The sequence below is a fragment of the Vidua chalybeata genome, chromosome 2 (assembly GCF_026979565.1).
Source record: "Vidua chalybeata isolate OUT-0048 chromosome 2, bVidCha1 merged haplotype, whole genome shotgun sequence".
In the NCBI taxonomy this organism is placed as follows: domain Eukaryota; kingdom Metazoa; phylum Chordata; class Aves; order Passeriformes; family Viduidae; genus Vidua; species Vidua chalybeata.
Genome location: NC_071531.1, coordinates 73382167 through 73403203, shown reverse-complemented (window position 1 = coordinate 73403203; position 21037 = coordinate 73382167). Strand labels below are relative to the sequence as shown.

Genomic DNA, 21037 nt, shown 5'->3' with positions numbered 1-21037 from the left:
ACCAATATGCTTGGTAAAGTCTTCACACTTAAGTTTCCCAGCTCTCTCCCAAATATTTTCCTAACGATTGGCTCGCTGCCCAGTACTCAGGTGTTAAGACTTCAGGGAGGGGTCACAAACTGTTGTTGGCATTCAGGTTTTTCATTCTTGAGCTAAAGTTACTCATAATTCAGAAAGCCGCTTTGCTAAAAAAATCAAGATTACAGCCAAAGGAGGGATCCAGGAGCACGTTCCAGATAACATCCAAGACTACAGTGCGTTGCTGCGGTGGGGAAGGAACCGTGGCAGAACTAGAGCGCTTTGCGATTGCAGAGCTTCTGTGGGATGGGCAGGGGAGGAAGTAAAGGTGGAGAAAAGGAAGGGCTTAGGTGAATGGAGGAGGAACAAGTGTGGCGGAAATGGAGGGTAGTGGGATTAAAGGGCCAGTGGCGCGTAAATCGTTTGCTGATCCGGCAAGGACGCCGTGCTCCCGGGAAAACACGCTGGACTACTCCGCCGAATCAGCTCCCGGGTTCCCTCCTCGGGAGCTTGCTCTCCCCCGGCCTCGCCATGGACAGGACACAGGCTCCCTCCCAGCCCCCTGCGATCCCTCCCCTGCTCTTCCTCCCGGGCCGGCATTCTTCGGAGAGCCACCGAAGGCCGGGCCGAGCGAGCGGGAGAGGCGGGGAGGCGGAGTCGGAGGGGCGGCGGGGGAGGCTCCGTCCCGCCTTGGCGGAAGGGCCGCCCCGCCGCCGCTCCCTGCCCGGGGCGGTGCTGCGGCCGCAGGACGCTGCGGAGCGGCGCACGGCAGGGCACGGGGCCAGGATGGGCCGGACGCTCGTGGAGCTGTTTTACGATGTGATTTCCCCGTACTCCTGGCTGGCGTTTGAGGTGAGGGGTCGGCAGAGGGAGGGAGGCCCTTCCCGGCTCTCTGCGGTGCCGGAGCGGCTCTGGCGCCCGGCCGGTCCCGCCGCCGCCTCCCCCTTGGAAGGGCTGCTCACGGGCACCTCGGCCGGCTGGCTGCAGGCAGCGCTCTTTGCGCTCCGAAGTTAATTTTTCTCTCACCTCTGAGAGGTGCCTGGGCTTCTCCCCCGCGTGTTGAAATCCAGGGACAGCAGGGAAGCGTGTCTGAGCCAGACGGCAGTGCAGGAGTTAATGCTGAACATTTTGCTTCGGGGGTTGGTTTCCTATTTAAAAAGTGCAGGTGTCCTGATCATGACATGAGCCTGACCTTTCCCTTACTTACCCCTGCTTAGACTTAGATAGTCGTGACACGAATAGAGACCCCCTCTGTTTTCCTGAGATCAGAGTTCTCTGGCAGCATCCAGGAAAGGCTTTACGACTAGCCCTAATACAATAGGAAAGGATTTATTTGTAGTATTTACTGCCTTAGCTGCACACAGCTCTACAGACATCTCTGACTGTGAATCCCTCACTACTCTTCCACATTGCAGGCGCTCTGCCGGTACAGGCACATCTGGAATATTGACCTGCGCTTCCGTCCAGCTTTCCTTGGTGGCATAATGCAACAAACTGGTATGGAGTGCAGGGAGATACCTTCTTCACTAGCAGAGCACTTAGTGTGAAAGCCCTGGGTATGTGCAGAGCCCACGCGGAGCGAGCTCTGAACTAAGCTGTGGCACCAGTAACAGATTAACTATAGGATTGTGGAGCCCCTAAGGGATTGAGAAATTAGTCATAAGGAATTTCACACTGTTGCAACTACACAGTCAGTCTGTGCTAAAATCCATCTGTTCTACAATACAATAAAATAAACAATAATAATAATAACTTGACATGGAGTGTTTTCCTAGAGTTAGATTTTAAACCAGAATTAATTTGTGGAACACTTGCACTTTGTAATATGCAGGAAAGATACAAGTATGTCCTGAAACAGTACTCATGGTCTTAATTAGATCACCAAGACTTAAACCACATAAATCATGAATTAACAAGTCTTTACATCGGTTTACCCATGCATTAAGAGTTGTCTAGCTTAAAAGTCATCTGTCTGAATCAACATAAATCCCTGCTAGGACATTTGAACCTTGGTTTAAAACTATTCAGCTATCCTAAAGGTTTGATCTGTGCAAAACTGAAATAAACCATGTTTAAATCTTAGCATTATCTTTGGAAGAGCCAAGTATGTTTCAGTAAGCCAACATGAAATTATACTGTGAAATTTTGCTCTTCCTTAGGTATATGTACGTAGGAGGCATAATTTGTCTAGTGTTGGTTTGTTCAGTGTTATTATAATACAGCTGGAAATCTCAACAGAACTTTTTCCTAAAAGGTAACAAGCCACCAGCAATGTTACCAAAGCGAGGGGAATACATGCTGAAGGATATGAAAAGGATGGCAAAATACTACCAGGTGCCTGTACACATGTCCCCAGATGCCTTCCAGCACATCATGGGCACAAGTAAGAGTCTTAGCTGGTGTTTCTTATCCCTAGCACTTCTGGTTCCAGTTCTCCCTACCAGTAAAGGTGAAGATGAATTCCCTGTGTCCAGCCTTTTCCTGAAGCTGTGAGCAGCATGAAGTCTGTGCATTCATAGCCATGAGAGAAATTCCTGGAGAAATATGGCTGTGAATGATACTAGCATGGGAGATAACTGTGGAGCAACATGAGCTTTACTGTACAGACTGTGGGTTTCTCAGGACTGTTACAGGGGAGATCACACTGTTCTTAGCAGTCATGCAGACCACACCTGCTCCTGATGCTGTGCCTTGTCTGAGTGCTCTTCTGTCTCCCCACGAATCCAGGCAGTCTGACGGCCATGCGCTTTATCACAGCCATTGACATGACAAACCCACAGTACCTGGAACCCTTATCTAGGGAGTTCTGGATGCGGTTTTGGTCACAGGTCAGTATTTTATGCAGCCAACTTCTTGACCCTTTCTGTCACCCGTCCTGTCCCACATCATTCAAATGTGGAATTCCAACAAGAGGAAGAAAATGTCTTTTAATGAAAAGTCATAGCAGGAACTTAAGGTCACAGTGGTTCAGAAGCCACAAGCTTATTATGATCAGCTTAATTTGCCTTCTTTTAGGAATATATGGTGGGTCCAACAGGTTGGAGCAATGGATCAGTGGTTCTTATCAGAAAACATTTTAACACATTCCTAGATTAGGTGACTTAAGACCTTTTCTGAGGTAATTTCTCCAGCAACTAGTATTGGGTTTATTTTTGTTTTCTTAGAAAACTTGCTTTTAAATCCAGAGCCAAGCTTTTGTTTCTTAAATACTGATTTACTTTTTTTATTCTTTTACCAGCATGAAGACATCAGTCAGCCAGAGAACATATTGGCTGTAAGTGTCTCCTTTTTCTTAGTGCTTCTGCATTTCTGATCGATATTCTTATTGAGGACTTTGAAAAAAAAATGGATTTAAACTCCCTTGCAACTCTGTTTCGATTTTTTTTTTCTTGTCATGTTTTACATAACACTCAGAACCAGAATACACTTTTTTTTTTTTTTGTTAATTCATGTGGCAAGATACCCAGGCTGGACAATGAGTTACCTGTTGATACTGTTTCATTAACAGTCATTAAAGTATAAATAGTTTCTGCAGAATGCATTGAGGCATTGCTGCTATATGAAATGTTCAGGTGTAATGCAACACTTGGGGAAGGTGACTTTTCTTAGAGTGATGCAGTCAGGTTTTCTATTAAGCTTAATGCTATATTGCCCTTTTATATACCTGGAAATTATACTCTTGATTTATTTTCTTTTGCTGTTTCAATTTTGTTTATTACAGTAAAAGCTGTAATGGCATCTAAGTTAGTATACCAGCAGATCCTCTTAAATCTCTCATTTCTTCACTATTTTATAAGTTCTTGGAATATGAAGAAAAGAGAGGAGTTGTTCATGACTAGTCTCTCCTATCCAACATACCTAGTTGAAATCTGAAGTTTGCAGTCTTGCTGTTCCCCCCCAAGTCTAGTCCTTGCTCTTCAGCTTCATCTTAGTGTAGCTTTTTTACCAAAATTTCAGTAAAGGTTTGCACTTCACCTTTTTAAGAAGCAAGATTTGAAGGATATAATTAAAGTTATATTTATTTAAATATATACTTTAATTAATTAATTATCTATATAGCTAAAGATATAATTAAAGTGGTACTTTTAATCTGATAGGCAGCCAAGCACCACAAAGGTGCTCACTTGCTTCCTCCCACTGCCCAGGAGGACAGGGGAAGAGGAAAAGAAGAATAAAAGCCAGAAAACTTGTGGTTCGAGATAAAATTACCTAATAAGCAAAAGAGAAGTGGAAGCAGAGTGAAAGAAAACAAAGAACCACCTACCATCAGTAGACTAGACTGATGCTCAGCCAGTTCCCAAGAAAAAGGTTAACCTGCCTAAACCCCCTCTTCATCAATTACTGCTGAGCATGGCATATGGCATGGTCTGTCTCTTGGGTTAGTTCAGATCATCTCCCAGCCTCTGATGAAGCCCCAGTTTATTCACTGTGGGGGGAGAGTAATAACCAGAGAGTGCCTTGACACTGTGCAAACACCATTCATCAATAGCTAAAATAATTAGGATGTTATCAGCGTTGTTTTGGTCACAGATCTGAAACACAAAACCATAGGAGATGCTGTGAAGCAAAGTAGCTCCATTCTAGCTAGACCCTGTACATAAATATATACAGAACGTTGTCACATAGTCTCTGAATCCATCATTATTTAAATAAAGCAAGGACATAGAGAAATTCAGCGCCACAATACTCAGAACAATCTCTAATGTAGCCACAGTTTAGCAGTCGATGAGTATCCCCCGTTTATCAGTGCAGAGAGGGAGGTGTCCCCTTGTTTGCTTGTGTCTGTCTTCATTCACTCCAGCAACAAGTACTAGACTTTTCAGGAAATCTGTCATCCAAAGGTGGCTGAGAGGTCCCAGCCAATCATCTGAGTCTTTACAGGTGGATTTATTTTACACATCAGTCAGAAAAATGGTACTTTTTAAACTTGATAATAATTCCTTAGTATTCTTTAACTTCTTAATCAAAAGCAGCTTCACATAAATTGCTGTATCAGCAATGTGTGGTCTGAATTCTGCCCCAGTCCACTTAAATCCTCTTTCCGTCCTGAAATTGTGAGGACCAGATACTACATCACGGTGCAAATATTGCAGTCTAAACACTGTGGATACCAAGTATTTTGTTCTAGTCCAGTGCTACACTTGTTTAACCTCCTGTTCAAGCACAGTCCAAAAGAGCTCCTCATTTCCCATGAAAATGTGGGTGCTAAACAAAAAAAGTAATTGAAAGAGTCATTAACACCTGCATGTGCAGGGTTACTTGTCCATGTGCAATATTGCATTTCTTTCTTTCTTTTTTTTTTTTTTTTTTTTTTTTTTTTTTTTTTTTGTGAAATACTTTATTCAAATACTTCTCATTGTTACCAGATAAATATTGGACGTTTAAGTTTGGCTACTTTGTCTCATTTCTGTGTGGCAGAGGCTCAGACGAGGTGAAAAAGATCCAGCAGCAACACCAGCAACTGTTTCACCTCTGTGATTTACTCTTTCACGCTGTGTCACTTAGAGATCTCATGTGGCCACATTTGTCACACAAACTGTTTCTGTCTTGGTAGGCTTGTACTGAGAGATTTTATTTTTCATAACACCAGTTTGAAGTTTTTTGTAAGTTATCTGATGAGTCATTGTATCAAAGGTTCCTTCTTTTTTTCCTTCAGTTTAGGAACTCCTTGTAAAAAAAAAAAAAAACTGCAGATTTGGGGCTTGGAAGATTTAAAATGTCTCTTCTACTTCGTATCTGAGAGTTGTTAAATGATTGATAGGTTGGAAATACAGCAAGACAGTTGGGCAAGTGTTTCAAGAGTATTTTGAAATTTTTTCATCAATGCACCTTAGGTGATAATCCTGAAGATTAAATTGATTAGACTAGGGTAGGAATTAGAATGTTTACTTTTAGAGTATGCTTAATTATATCATCTTTTCACAGGTTGCCCGACAGGCTGGGCTCTCAGCAGAGCTCTCCCAGAAGGCACTTGAAATGATTTCATCCTCTGCAGTGAAGGACCGACTGAAAGACACAACAGCTGAAGCGCTGAAATATGGGGTGAGATGCTTCCAATGGCACTGGGCTTCGCAGCTGTGCATTCCTTCCCTCTTAAAAATACAGGGAAGCAGGGAACAATGAGGGTGATGATTAGAAAGCACTATATAGACTCCGTGTTTTCCTGTGTGTGAAAGCCACCTCACTGTTGTTGGTAGTTCATCTCACTGTCATCTGGGAAAATAAGGTTGACCCACTCATTCCAGCTGGACAGCAAGGACAGGAACAGTACTGAGAGACAGTATTCATTGCTACTTGAAATAGAATTGTGGATTAATCAGGTTGTTTTTATGCTCCTTCAAAAGGGGCACACAGGCTCTGGAGAGTCACCTACTTTCAGATGGCTTCATTGGGCTTATCTTTAAGAACAAAGAAGGTAAAAAGAAGAGGAGGAAAAGAAAGTAAAAGTTGTTGGGATTTATTCCTGAAGATTGATGATATGACTGCAAGAAATTCTCCCATTATAACATTCTCTGTTTCATCTCCATGTTGTCAATAGGCATTTGGGATGCCTGCTGTTGTGGCACATTATGATGGGGAACCTCATCTGTTTTTTGGCTCTGATCGTTTAGAGCTGCTAGGGAGCATTATAGGTGAGTCTACCTCATTGCATCACTTTGGTTTCATGCTTTCACCCTCTTGGAACAAAATACGTAATGCAGCTGAGTAAAACACTCTTCAGGGCTTTCAAATGTTAAATAATGTTGGTTATCCTTCTCCTGGAATGAAATTGCTGACTGAAATCTGTCTCAGTACACTTAAAATGACCAAATGATCCTTTTCCAAACCAGAAGTAACTTGAGTACTCCATCCTCTTGTGGTGTGTTTCAAGGCTTTGTGTTCCATGTGCCATTCTCAAAATACTACTGAAACTCTTTAGTTCTCAAAATATTCATATGTAACCTTTTGGTACTGGACAGTAGGCCTTGGCTAAGATTATGACTATGGCTGGTAATGCTTTTTTTTATTTTTTTTTTCTGTCTTTCTAACATTTTCATTTTTTATCTGTTCCTTCTTAGTAAAAGCACATTATTACAGCTCCCCAATCCATAACTTGTGTCTACCTACACAGCTGTTTAAAAGTTGTTCAGATATTGACAATCCTTCTTTTCATTTACCTATTAACAGAATACACACTTTATATTCATTAAGAGATTTAAGTAGGTTGTGATAAATAATAAAACTAAAGTCACCTGTTTTTATGAATTAGAGGGCATCTCAAGATTTGGCGCTTTGAGAGAATGTCTCTAGAAAGAGTTATGCACTTAATTAGCTCATGCATTTGTGGAAAACAGTCAGCAGAAAGTATTAATTAATGCAAATTAGTATTAGTCATAGGCTTAAGCAGAACGGAAATTTTTTTAGTTTTTTGTTTTTTTAGTCTTCAGGATGAGTTTCTGATTCTATAAAATATTCTTGATGGACATGAGAGTGAGGAAGAAGAGTACCCAACACCCACTACAGTAGTCACTAAATACTGACTGGAATGTTGTCGCCTGGTTTCTAGTCTCAACTCCAAGGACTTAATCAGATTTTCTTTTTGATTCTCTGACTCTGCAGCCTTGCACCCTTTTTCTGCTTTTTTTAACCCTCAGCCCCCACCCCCCCAAAAAAAAGTCCTAAAGAGAACTGATTTCTCCCTCATGTGGAATACCCCCAACCTGCAGAACGTCTCATCTGTAATGGAAGAAAATAATTCTTCTGTACAGTTTCAGTTGTGACTAGACAGTGAAATATTTATGGAGCTGGCTGTAGCACACCAAACAAGATATAAATCTGTATTCCATCACCAGTAGTTACCCTTCACAGGAGTAGGAACAGTAATCCTGCTGCAGAAAAATTACTGGCCAATTACTTGTATGGATTAAATTGTAACATATCTCTTTTGTGATGGTTTGTCTTGCAGGTGAAAAATGGCTGGGACCAGTTCCAAGCCCCAAGCTGTGAAAAGTCCTGGGGAAATATATATAGGAAGGAAAATATATACATCAATCTTCAGTGATTATCTGAATGTATTCAATTTTATGGAGAGATGGCTTTCTCATCCTTAACAGTTAATTTTACTGCTTGGTCTCATCTCTAATTTTGAAAAATACCAAGGTTTGCCAGTATTACCAGCCTGGTGAGGTGTTTACCAATACAAATGTGCTTCCTTTCTTTCAACAGATCAAAGGTTAACATTAAAGATTTAACTTCTTGCAGAGTGAACATTCTTCTTCCCCGGTTGGTTTTCTTTCCTTTACCCTAAAAACATGAGGATTATGCAAGTCTCTTGGTTTCTCATGTCTTCCTGTTTGTCCTTTATAAACACACACACACAAAACCTAAGAGAAACTGGCCACATTCTCCTTTTATTTTAAGTCCAGTGTACTACATAGACATAAGAAGCACAGGCTAAGATATTAATGCTTCCTTTTACTTTGCATCATGGCAGCTGGGAAGGACACAAAATTACAACCCAAAGAAGAGTCTAGGGAACCAATCAAGTATTTTAAAAGGAATTGTCCCCAACCTGGACAATATTTGATACACCTTGCTCTGCAGTCACTGATATTTGAGTAGACCACCACACACATGCATTCGTGGGCACCAACCCCAAACCTTGCAGGGGTTTTTAACTAATGCAAGTTTTACAGGAATGTCTTTGGAGAACGTTTGTGAACACCACTGTAGGTTCAGCTGGTAACTGAAGTAGATTCTGTTTTGCTTCCTCAAGGATGCCCTGATTTCTGCCTATCCAAAGGTGATTTGGATATGGCTGTGAGGGAATTCCAATCATGTAGTCTGCAGAAGGAAAGGTATGCAAACAATTAAGAAACTTCACATGGAAACACTTTGAGTTCAGACCTGTATTGGCCAAATTAGAATGACACACAGAAATTTTATTTATATAAAGTTTGATTTCTCCATGATTCCACACTCTATGATGCATCACCGAATGAAACAGCAGCAACTGGAATTCCCTTTTTTGTCTTTTTAAGGTAAAGTATATTCATGTATTTTCACTTGAACAGCAAATCCTAGAACAAAGCATCAGAAAAAAAGTCTGTATCCTTCATGTTCTTACAGCTCTAAGTGTTGCGGGAGTATCATTTGTTCCCCCATCCACAATTTCTACTTCTTTCAGCTCTTCAGGAAATACCCTAGGATTGGAGGAGTCCTTTCTCCTTTTTACCAGTGCACCCATTAGTCTTTGGGCAAATCCAGCCTGGAACTGAAGGAAATCTTTGTGAGAGATAAGAGGCGTTAGAATGACAGAGGTTACCATGGATGTGGGTGCCATAGGTTTCTTTGAGTCCCTTGCAGCCATGTTAGAGAAAATTTTACCATTGCTCCCCTGAAACTTGATAGTCTCCAATCTGTGCTATCAAACTGATTCAGAGGTTGTGATAAAATGGAATTACTAAAACATCACTTTAAGCCAGTAGTGCTGTCTCAGGAGTGGATATAATGAACTCTGGTAAGGAGCTTGTGAGAATTCAAAGAACATCCGGAAATAATCTCACAGTGAAAAGCAGGGTCTCATGAAACTTTGTTCTTTGAACCAGATCAACTGAAAAATAACCAGCCTTTGTGGCAGAATGTTGTTGATTTGGCAAATGGACCAAAAGATCCCACGGACATGGATCCTACAAACTGCAATATATTTCACTAAATTATCTTAAATGCTCTTTGACCTATTTCAAATCAGTGGAAATTAAATGCTCAATACCTTAGGTACTAAAATCATACTTAAGTACTACTGAGATACATTGCTTATTGCCTGTAATAGCCACCAGTAAATGCAAAACCACAGCCTTTGCCTTTGTATCAGTGAGTTTGCAGATTGTTGCAATTCTGACTCTGCACCTATTTTGAGCAAAATTTGCCTGTTTGGGAGCAGAACTTTGAGGGAGTTCTGCCCCTCATTTAGATAGCCTTGCTCCTGTGTTACAGAGCCGTGCTGTGAGTACAAGCTCTTGGCAAACACTCTGGGGATGACCCCAGTAAACAGCGGCTGGCAGCTGCACTGTCATGCTCAGTTCTGATCTCTGTTGTAGCACACACTGAAGCTGCCTCAGTGGTGAGTACCAGCTCTGATCTGCTGTGGCACCAGTGGCCACCACTACATGGAGCTGAACTGTTCACCTGGCTGCTCTGAATGCCACAAGGTGGCAGGGCAGCTAAAACTTGAGCACTGAGGATCTGAACAGCAACAATAAGAACTACCAGCTATTTAGGAATATTTAAGAATAGCTGGAAGAATTTTCTTCCATAAAGATGATACCTCTTCTAATCAGTTACTCAATCTAGTTCCTAAGAGCCTCACATCCCCACTACCTTCAAGGCAGCTGTTTAGCTGTCAGGCCAGAGAAGATACTGGGCAAGGAAAGGGACATTGAGCAAAAAGACTCTCAACAACACAGGCAAAACTGTCCAGGGACCAATCCTGAAGTTGTGTTTCCCTTTGCTCTATTCCAGACCTCACCAGAAAATCAAGTCCCACTTCCCATGTCTGGAAAAGCTGTGAAACTGACATGGACAAGTAGGTCCCACCAATGCTAAGCTGAAAGCAAATAAACAAGTGTACACATAGGCACAACATGAGAAAATGAGCAACAAATAGGAGTTCTGCAAAGTTATGAAACTATTTTAAAAAGCAGAGGTAGGCACACAGAAAGGTAGGCTATATCTGAGCAAAGGAAACTGAACAATGAAAGACAAGAAAGTGTGCCTAGATTAGGGCAGAGAACAGAATCTCAATGGGAAAGGCTGTTCCCTGAGAGGGAGGAAGCAGCCAAGAAAGGGAGTGCTTAGGTAAATCAGACAGGCCAGAGTTGTTGGCCATGGAAGATCGCTTGGGGAGGAAGGTAAAGGACTAACTCTGTTTCCTGAGAAGCTGTACAGCACTTGCTGCACTGTCTCAGTGAAGCAGGGATGGCCTGGGGCCCGTGGCTCTCCTCCCCCCATGTCCCTTACCTGTGCTCCTCACCCTGCGTGCGGCAGAGAGTGCTCCAGCGCTGACATCACACACAGCACAAAATGGAGGCCTGCAGAACAAGGCACTGCTTTAACCTCCCCCTGCAAGCACCTTCCTACTGCCCTACTGTCCTTTCGACCCTCAGCAAGCAATGCCTCCTAAATCAAGCCTCTCTCTTTTCGCCCATCCTTATCTCTGTGCAAGCGAGAAGGAAACATTTTATTAAAGCACTTACTGGATTATGGTGCTGAGCCTCTGCTTTGCTGCCTTTTCCTTTTCCAGTGGAGCCAGCAACACTGCTGGAAGGAAGCAACCTGCTTCCTAGAAGGGAACCAAGCACAGAACAATACAAAAATAATCAAGAGGGTGTCCCAGGAGCTGCACACATAGCTGGTTTTATCCCAAAGCTTTCACAGATCTGTGGCCCATCCACAGGCAAGAGTGAAAAGAGTGTACCTATGCCCAAATTGACTAGTGTTACCTTCACCGGTTACTTATTCCAGCTCGAAATGTGAGGAAAGTGACTGCTTTCATCTCATTTAAAAAAATAGTCATCAGCCACTGTTTCCAGACAATCTGAATGCCTTATTCCCAAGGATACACACTTGTGAAGCAGACTCTAATCTTATGCTCTCACAGTGTTTCTCTTCCTTCTCCCTCTGACCCCTCCCTTGAGATTCCCATATCTGACCTCAGGGTTCAAGGAATTTGCCTCTCATCACATATCAACACCATGGCAAAACTAGGGATTAAATGCTTGTAAAATTCACAAATTAAAAGCATTCTTTTGCTTTCTGTCATCAGCTTATATTCACCATACACATTTCACAAAAAATGAGTAAGATATTTTTAACATAACAGCCTTCCTAAACTATTCTACATTTACTCTTAGATGATCCTCCATTCTATACATTCTATGGTTAAAATTGCTAAATATGGTAATTTCCAACCAGTACAGTTTGTGGGAGTTTATGCATAGCTGCATCACAAAATAAATCTGTATTATAAAATATTAAATCTTTTCTTTAGATCAGAGGAAAAATGGAAAGAGTTTGAATTAAAGGATTGATATTAGTGTGGAATGTGCTAAGAGGTAGAATGGGCAGGTGAATACCTCTGATGGCATATCTAACCACCATTCAATCAGGAAAGTGAAGAAAGCTAATGAGGGATTCCTGCAGTAAGATGGTAAGGTAAGATGCTTTTCCCAGGAACATTTCTTTCTTTTTATTTTTTTTCACTTATATGTGGTCACACCAGTATTTTCAGGAAACAGATAAGATGCAACTATTTTTTCAGCATTTTTTCCAAGGCAGATTATCCCCTTTCCCAGTGTAATTATGCAATTTAAAACTGAGATTTAAAAGCATAACTGGTGAATCACTGCCAAGTGCTGCTAAACTGTGGTTTTAAACAACATGAATTTACAATATGAGGGTTCGTCTGTATTTTGTATATATCCCCGTTCCACTATGCTGAAATTTAATTATGATGTATGTTTATTGTAGGAAGTGGACTAATAGGCCTAATAGGCCAAGTAACTAAATAAAAACATATCTAACACAACTGGTAGCGTCTAAGTGTTAAGGAGAGTTATAGCTGAATTTTTATCCTGCCTGTGAGGCTAGGGAGAAAGTCACCTCTGCCTCATGTGACATGCACTGTCACATGAGATATGTTGGTGTTAAAAGCCAACTCAGAAAATATTTTGGCAAAGGCAGTTCTCTATGTCATGATCTGGGAGCATAATGACCACAGACTGCTGACATTTTTTTTTCCTGTAACTTTGCTCTCTCAATCTGAAAGGCAAATTGGAGAAGCCAAGAATGTGTACATGGGTTAGGAATGCTGGATTTATTCAGTGTAGGATCTAGACTCACAGTGGGCTTGTCTTAGGTTTCTCCATTAAAAAAAAATCAGTTTGGTCTGATTTTACACAGTGCATTAACTGTGGCTGAATACTTACTGGATAACTCAATAAAGGGCAAAACTAAACCACCAGGATACTGCTCTCTGTCCCCAGGGCAGTAAAACCTAAAAATTACATTGAACTTTATACTGCATTCTCTGTAATGATTATTCTCAGTGATGCATATTAATTATTTATATACTGTAAGACAATAAAGAGTCAGCAGACAGAGAAACTATCTGTGAAGAGCAGCAGGGGCCAATGGAAAGCATCCCTGCCTCCAGCATCCACAACAAAAGAGGAATATCTGACAGAACAGAGATCTCTGCAGAATATCTGACAGTATCACATCTTCAATTCTGTTGCTAAGATACCGACAATTTTATGCATCTAGCTGATGGCCACTCTTGGTATCTCATATACAGCAGCTGTGGAGGATGAGACATAACTCTATTCTCCAAGTAAGCTGACTCCACTTTCTGACCCTTGTAATCTTTACAAACAATCCTTTTTCACACAATTCCTATAAAGATTTCACGGTTCATTCCAACCAACTCTCTTCCTTGCCATACATATAATCCCTAGTATCTCTTACTATCTCAACATGCTCCTATTCCAGTCTTCCAACAATAAATGTTAAATGTTTTGCCTTTCACAGTTTCTAATGACTTCCCAAACTCAAAAGCTTAGTCTTTTCAATCATACTTTCCCAAAATCTTACACAGCCTCATTCTCAGAAACAGACTGAAATGGATTTAAACTTTCCCTAATTTTAGCTTAAGGCTGATGCTCAACAAGAAGTGCTTCAATCCAAACCAGTTCATTTTAACAAAGTGAAACACAACTGCAAGCAGGGTCTGAGATCAGGGCAGGTGATCCAGCTCCACAGCAGGAAATGCAATAGGTGTCCCTGCTACAGGACTGAAGAGAACTTCTGAGGATTATAATCACCACTGCACTGTGAATGGATCCAAGCTGATTTTAATCAAATACGTCAGCTTTAATCAAGTACTAGACTCAGAGCCCAACCTTGGCAAAAAACTCTTCGTGCAGGTTAGCTTCCTGATTACTCACCCTCTCAGGAGCATACTGCTTGGCTCAGGAAACAGTTCCTATAATCCCATATCCAATCTAGTTTATATGGTGACTGCATTCAGAAATGCAACCACAACTCTCCACAGAAAACACATGAACACTTTAATTCTTTGCAGTCTACTGTAACTCCTTTTGCAGTATGTAGAGTACTATTCTTTCCCAATTAAACTTTGCATGGCAGATTCTCTCCCCATTTTCCTGGCCTATCATCTACCTGTGCTTCTAAAATATTAAGTACAGCATATAAAAGATTTGGCTCAACCTCTCATATGCTTCTAGAAGCATAAGTAGAGGGTTTTCTCTATTTTTCTTTCTTTTTTACCTGGTGAGCTAGAAGTACTGGGTGTGCAGTCACTGTCATCCAGCCACATACTCTGAACCATTGAATCCTGTTTTGGAGGGCCCTTAAGTGAGCACGTCAGCTCCTGGAGAGGGCAAAGAAGACGTGTTTTAATAATGCACCTGGTAAAATCAGGGAGGCTAGCCTCTGCTTGTTAGAGATCATACACCCACCCTGTCATTCTCCTCTTCCTCAGATGTTCCATTTTCCCTCAATCCACTACAACAACTGCTTACACTGGATGATGAACGTGAGAGTGGCTGCATCACACAGTATCCTGAAGTCTGACTCCTGAGCATTCTGTGAAATGCAAGCATTCAACATCATCATGCTTATTGTTACACACAGGCTTAACTTTCTAAGGCGTATCTTTATTACGTAGCAGTCAGAAACAGTAAGAATGTATTATTCATCCACAGCTAGTTTTTCCACCTAGGAACAGAATTCAGGTGAACTGGCATGCACACCTTAATTTCTAGTTGCTACATCATTTAGGAGAAATACCAATTCTCTGTCTCCATTCTGGACAACTGTATGAAAGGACAAGTCTGAATGAATTTTTAAGTCACAGACCTAAGTGTAATAAAGCAGAGTGACTCAAACCACCTGTATTTAAGTATTAAATACATCTAGACATTCATTAAAATCAACAGATGCCCTATTGTGGGATTTTAAGAGCCTAAATACAGAATGAAGAGGTATTTATTTTGAACTGAGTATAAAGGGTAGGTGCAGTTCAGTCTAGGCCACCCATTCCCACAGCCTCTCTCAGGCTATCATGTTTTGTCTTATGTGAAATTCCAGGCAGAACGAAGGGACAATAAAAAGCATGCTTTTCATGTCATAGAGCTTATAAATTGTTACTGCTGTTTTCTGTACAGGTGTAACAGGAGGAAGCAGGAAAGCAGACACACATTAACCAGTATTACAGAACAGTTAACTAAGAAAGTTTAAGGATGCAATGGGGAGGTAAAAACACATTACTGAGATCTGCATTATTGCAGGATGTCTCATTGTAAAACTATGTAGGATCAAGTGCCAAGCTCTTGCACAGACAAGTTAGAGCCTTTCTCCTGCTTACAGACAGGAACGCACCTAGGTCAGGATTCCCATCCTGGTGATTTTCCATTTGCCCATTTGCCAAAAGACTGACTCCTGTAGGTCTGTCCCACTAAAATTTAGCTCCCAAGGCCATTCAAAGGGGACGTTCAAAGCAAACTCTATTGGATCCCTTTACCACCACTCTATCAAATGGAACAGACATTGAGGTAGCCTGGTGCATGTTTCAGATCTATCAAAGAAGATCCTTAAGGTCAGCTCTTCCCAGTTGAGAATTTGGGATCCACTGCTTAGAGTCGTTCAGGAGATACAGCAGGCCATGAGGCTGACACGCTTACATAGTAGAAGGTGCACTGTGCATTTAAGTACCAAATTTATGGTGAAATACTCATTGTCTGCATAAGAAACCAGCTAGTAAGAGAGAGATGAAGTGCTTAAAAATGTTAAGGAACAAAAAAAAAAAGTTAAGAGAGGCAAGAAAGATAAGACACCTTTAACATACTAAATATATTTATTCCTTCAGAAACACTGCAAAATGTGGCCAGTCTTGACCTACAAGCAGTTGTGAAACCTAAAGCCCCAGGCATATTACATGCCAGCATGCAACAAGGAGAACAGTAAAGACAGGGCCAATAAAGGCCAAAGATATTTCCTCAAGAGATTAGGAAATACATTTTGGAGGCAATGAAGGCCAACATGCTTCTCCCTTAGCAGAGCAAATCAATAACATGAATCTAAGTGAAGTGGGATCTAGATTTCCACAAAGTATCTCCTTCTCAGCACCCTTCCTCAGCAGGTGTCTCCATCCTTGTTCTCTGCACTGCATTTCTTGACCTGTGTCAAGGCACTAGAGACAGAGGTGCAGTTGTGTTCTTCTGCTCTTGCCTTCTGCAGGCCAAACTATTCTCACTCATCTGAGGGAAGAGGAAGGGAAGAGAAGGGGTTGCACTCAAGGCGGTCTCTGTTCCCCATCACTAGTAGAGGTTGGTTCAGTGGCTGCTGATTTGGCAATGGGAAGGGCACAGAGCCAAAATACTCCATCAGGAGCTATCTGTCCATCTCCCTCTCAAAGAATTCCTGCTCCAGGAACTGCCAGTGGAGCGTTACTTGGTGCCACTCGGTCTCTCCACAGTCCTTGGGGTCCTCTAAGTACGTTCATGCTCCTCTTAGCCAGGACTCTGATTTCACCCCAAAAGTCTTGCCAGTGTCTTCAGTGAGGTACCCAATGACTGAGTAGCATCCGGTCCACTCCTGATTGGCTTGATGTCCCCACTCAGATGTGTCTGAGGAGGGAAAACACACACACAAAAAAACCCATGTACTTTTCCTAGGATATGGACATACACAGTACAGTGCTTGATTTTTCAGATGCAACCCAGAGAGTCGTGTGATCCTCAGGAGTTCTACTACTTGGTTACATAGGCTTGGTTCATTCTTTTGAATCTGTCCCTTGAGAAGAAGGATTATTTGGAAGGCTACCTGGACAGTAAAGCAGAAAAACTAAGGACAATTGTCCCTGTATGTGGGAGAGAAGACACCGTTAGCTCAAGTGAACGAATGCAGTTTCATGGATTGGTGGCTGATCACTGTATAAATGTCTGTTAAACTCAGCAGTGTGTTGCTTTACCTCTACTGTAAATAATTAATCTATTACTTATGTGTTCCCTTTGCATTTATTTCCAGGTTTCTTTTAGTAGAACACAGGTGAAGAGTTTGATCATTCCAAGTTTTGAATCTGAAATGATTATGTAAGACCAGGAGCATCATGCTGGACATTTCTGAGGTAACAGAAATTTCTTGTGACTCTATGGAGAGAACCAGGAGTGGACTGATGACATACTACCAGGGATAGCCCATTCTGTTATCTAATAGGGACTACTTAAATTATTCTAGAACGAGGCAGAACTCCTTTGCATTGGAAGTATGCCTACATCTTGATCCTGGTTTCACAGCTGATGACCAACAGGTAGGCTATTTCAGCAGAACGCCAGTAAACTGTCTCCAAGACAGACTGTACAGTCCCAGCCTTCTCCTGCAATATTGTGCTAATACTGTCTTGCTGAAAATGGTGTGCTTTACATGGTGGAATTACATGTTCTTAATTCCCTCTCCCCGATGTCATGCAAAGAGTATGGCTGCTCATGGGCTTGTCCCTAACTCTGAGATCACAACTCTGACTAATCACTAATTGTGCAAAACTCCATGCTGCATCCCACCTTGTAAATGAACTGTCCAGGAATGGGCTAAACCACCACAGATATGAAAATACTTCTTTTCTCTGGTGATCCTGAGTGGTTTTGAGTCCATGACTGGAAAAAGAATGCTGAGAACAGAACTAGACAGACTGACAAATCATACAGGTCATGCCTAATGTGCATAAACAATATTCATGCAAGTATTGTTAGTAAACTCCCATGCTACGTTTGCTCTCTGAAAGCATGTGGATACCAACTTGAAATAGCCATTGCAGCTGGCTCACCTCCTCAGCTGATGGAGAATGGGGTTTGGGAAGTGGGGGAAGCAGAATTCTTGGTGATTATGCAAGGTAATCAGCTATCTAATCAGAGCAAGAGTCCCTCACACATGCCTGTCAGGAACTTCTAGTTCACTAACAAGGCCTCAGGCAGGATGAGGAAGGGAAGGTGGAATGATGTGGTAATGCTGGAAGATGGGGGGGTGCTGACTAATCAGCAGTTCCATGTCCTGCATTCCCTCTAGTTCTTAGCTGCCAGAGCTAGCACCTTAAACGGTCTGTATCTCCTAGATGTGCTCCCATTCTCCTCCACACCAAAATTGTGGGCACTCATCCAACCCAAAAACTAATACATACACAGAAACTAGAACACTGCACCTTGGCTGTGACAAAACTCTGAGCAGTCCTACAGCATACAACTGGGTAGCTGAACTACTGCAGATAGTCACCAGCTTGTAATTCTTAGGGAGCATTGGGTGTAGTTGGAAGGGTGAGCCTTCCTTGTCAAATTTGGTACCTGAAGCAATTATAACCACAGATGCCTGGTCCTAGGGCACCTCCTGAAATTTCTTTAAGAGTCTCCACAGTCCTGAGGAAGGGAAATGCCCTAATACAAAGTACTTGCAACTTTTCTTGCCACAGGTCTCATCCAAGTTCTCTTGAAAAAAATTAGGTGTGGCAAAATGTTCCAGAAAGTCAGCTGCAGCCTTTGATTTAAAGACAGGCTGTTCTGGGGTCTTGGAAATGTAAATAGGTGGTTTCCCTGAAGTCCTCTAGGTAGGATCACATCCCAGTACAATACAGCTTAGCAGCAGCAAAGCTCCACTACCAGGAAATTGCATTTTTCCAGTTTTTGACAAACAGAAACTGGAGAATTAACTTGCAGACTACTGCATGAAGTGTTTTGCATATACCACTGGGTGTGGTATGGCGTGATTTAGCAATGAAATATAGGTGCAACACATGGGACCGTGCTGGAATCCTGCTGTAACACTTTGGGGAGACTGGAGACAGGTTAGTTCACACTGGTTGGGAGCAGCAGCATGAAACCTGCTTAAAGGGGCAGAACTTGAGCACAACCCAACATCCCAACATACCCTTGTCCAAGCTTCTCCATGAAGCTCCAAAATCACTCCAGAGCAAACTACAGAGGAAACATACACATGAGTAAACATGGATAATTGGACAGCTAAGATTTTGTGTATCCTGTTGGATGCAAGCTCACATTACAGTAGAGATACAACCAAAATCAAGTGGTCCCATATTTCATCACGATCTGTTTAAGAAAGCCAAGTTCCTGACAGGCTCTGAATTACTGTGCCACAGCTAGACATCCAACTTGTGAGATGCTACAATGCCTGATGTGGACAATTTCAGTAAAGCCTCCAACAGAGCAAGACATGCACCACACTTAAGCCAGTACCAGAGACAGTGAGCATCTTTCAAATACTAAAATTTATTTTCAACTCACTTGCTCTTCCTGCTGGGGAACTCTGGAGAGCTGGGACTGGATGATCCATCAGACTTCAGGTCAAAGAAAGCTCCTGGACTGTCCAACACCCTTTGTATCCTCTCTGTGGTGTCTCTACTGGGAGAAAAAAGAAACCAGCTATACCCCAGGGCCAGAGTTAACTGCCATTTAGTCTAACACTCCCTTACAAGACACAGTAGAAAGCTGTATCTCCTGTATACATGTAAAAGGGAAGCAAACACAATTGTGCTAAAAAGGGCACACTCCTTAGATGTGACATGTGACATCTGGAACTGGCCAACTTTAAGCTCCTTTTGAATTGATATAAAGGCCTGAATTAATTTCAGTATTCACCTTTAATTTTTTAACTTTTTCCTCTATCCTCCCCATTCCACTGGTATCAAGAAGCTACAGGATTTAATAGAGAGCGTAAATATGATGGTTACAAAAGTGTCACTGCTACTAGAACTTGTCAAGTTACCTCTGAAGAAGGTTGTCTGTGTGAGTAACTGAAATGAGAGGTACATTTAATTAAAGAAAGGAAAACTAAAGGATTTTGGGAGATTTCTTAGGGCTTCAGTGATGGAGTTCGTCACAAAGTTCTTCCTCTGCTTTCTTCGTCAGTTGACCCTACCTGTGCCCCTAATATCACAGTTTCTGACATCCTCACTTATGCTGATACAATTGTTTGTGAGACTGGAAATTGCCCTGACAAAAAGTGACTCTAAAATTAAAACAACCCTGAAACTCCGACAACAAACTAACAAGCGGGATGGACCACGTCAGCTCTGTCAACAAAGCCTGCATGTCATTAAATTACAGCTTCAGGGTGAAGTCACACATGACACTTTGAGCTCACTGTTCCCAGAAAGAGAGCATGCTCCAGCCTCCTTCATTCTTGCTGAGTGCACTTTCCACCAGTCCTGGTACCCATCAGACTTCTCCACGAGCCAGTTCATGGCAGAACCTGGCAGACAATTAATCCAGTGAAAGAAAGTTGATACTTTTTCTATTTGATTAATGGGCTGAATCAGTTCCATGAAAGGCCCACTAGGGATCTGAGCAATCATCACAAGGAATAATCAGGATTTGGTAGATGAAAAGGACATTGGGGAAGTATCACATCTGCTTTCAATAACAATGAACTGTTACAGCAGTTGCTAGTGAAACTGCACCTTCAAGAATGACCTAAAAAGCCTTTCAGAAAATACAGACTAACGGTCCCTGTTCCTCACATCTAAGTTTACAAGTAAGTAAAAGGAAGCTAAATAAGCCAATTAGTTCATCAGATCCCTCCAAGCAAAGAGCAGGGAAAAAAAAAAGAAAATAAATCCAGGGGTTTTCCCTGTAGTAAGAAAGTTTTACAGATCCTTCAAGGGGATAGAAACGGCTGTTATACACAAAATAATGGATTGAAGGACACAGCTGCCTAAGGTACAGAAGTATTTAAATAGTGAGAAGCTGTGGCTACTGTAATAGCTTAGACTGTTACAGGGCAGTTGCCTCTGAAGATTTAATTTTTCTTAAATGAAGTTCTATTTTTATTCAGATTAGGTCATAGGCACCTCATTAAGAAAGAAGGGAAAATGCAGTAATTTCCTCCTAAAATAATTAGTTTCCACTTTAGAGATTACTTTCCCCCTTTTGCACCCAGTCTCTAAGCTGTTTCCTGG

At 41.8% G+C, this 21037-nt stretch overlaps 2 protein-coding genes across 16 annotated transcripts in view; one reads left to right on the top strand and one right to left on the bottom strand.

Annotated features, from left to right (window-relative positions):
- The first annotated feature begins 701 nt into the window (after positions 1–701).
- On the top strand, positions 702–8265 carry GSTK1 (glutathione S-transferase kappa 1). Its single transcript, XM_053934133.1, has 8 exons — positions 702–870; positions 1434–1515; positions 2273–2401; positions 2746–2846; positions 3257–3292; positions 5944–6060; positions 6557–6650; positions 7964–8265. Exons 1-8 carry the CDS (start codon positions 805–807, stop codon positions 8002–8004), a joined length of 666 nt encoding a protein of 221 aa, XP_053790108.1. The 5' UTR covers positions 702–804; the 3' UTR covers positions 8005–8265.
- Positions 8266–8382: 117 nt separating this feature from the next.
- LOC128783438 (rap1 GTPase-activating protein 1-like) overlaps positions 8383–21037 on the bottom strand; it is a 43167-nt gene continuing 30512 nt past the window's right edge. For 10 of the 15 annotated variants that reach the window (XM_053934129.1, XM_053934127.1, XM_053934132.1 and 7 more), the window contains 6 exons: positions 19365–19481; positions 14535–14661; positions 14344–14446; positions 11253–11338; positions 11017–11087; positions 8383–8841 (listed from right to left, as the gene is read on the bottom strand). In XM_053934129.1, the coding sequence (XP_053790104.1) occupies positions 11064–11087; positions 11253–11338; positions 14344–14446; positions 14535–14661; positions 19365–19481 (457 nt within the window). In that variant the 3' untranslated portion in view covers positions 8383–8841; positions 11017–11063. The other 5 variants (XM_053934122.1, XM_053934120.1, XM_053934121.1 and 2 more) reach the window with 5 other exon arrangements.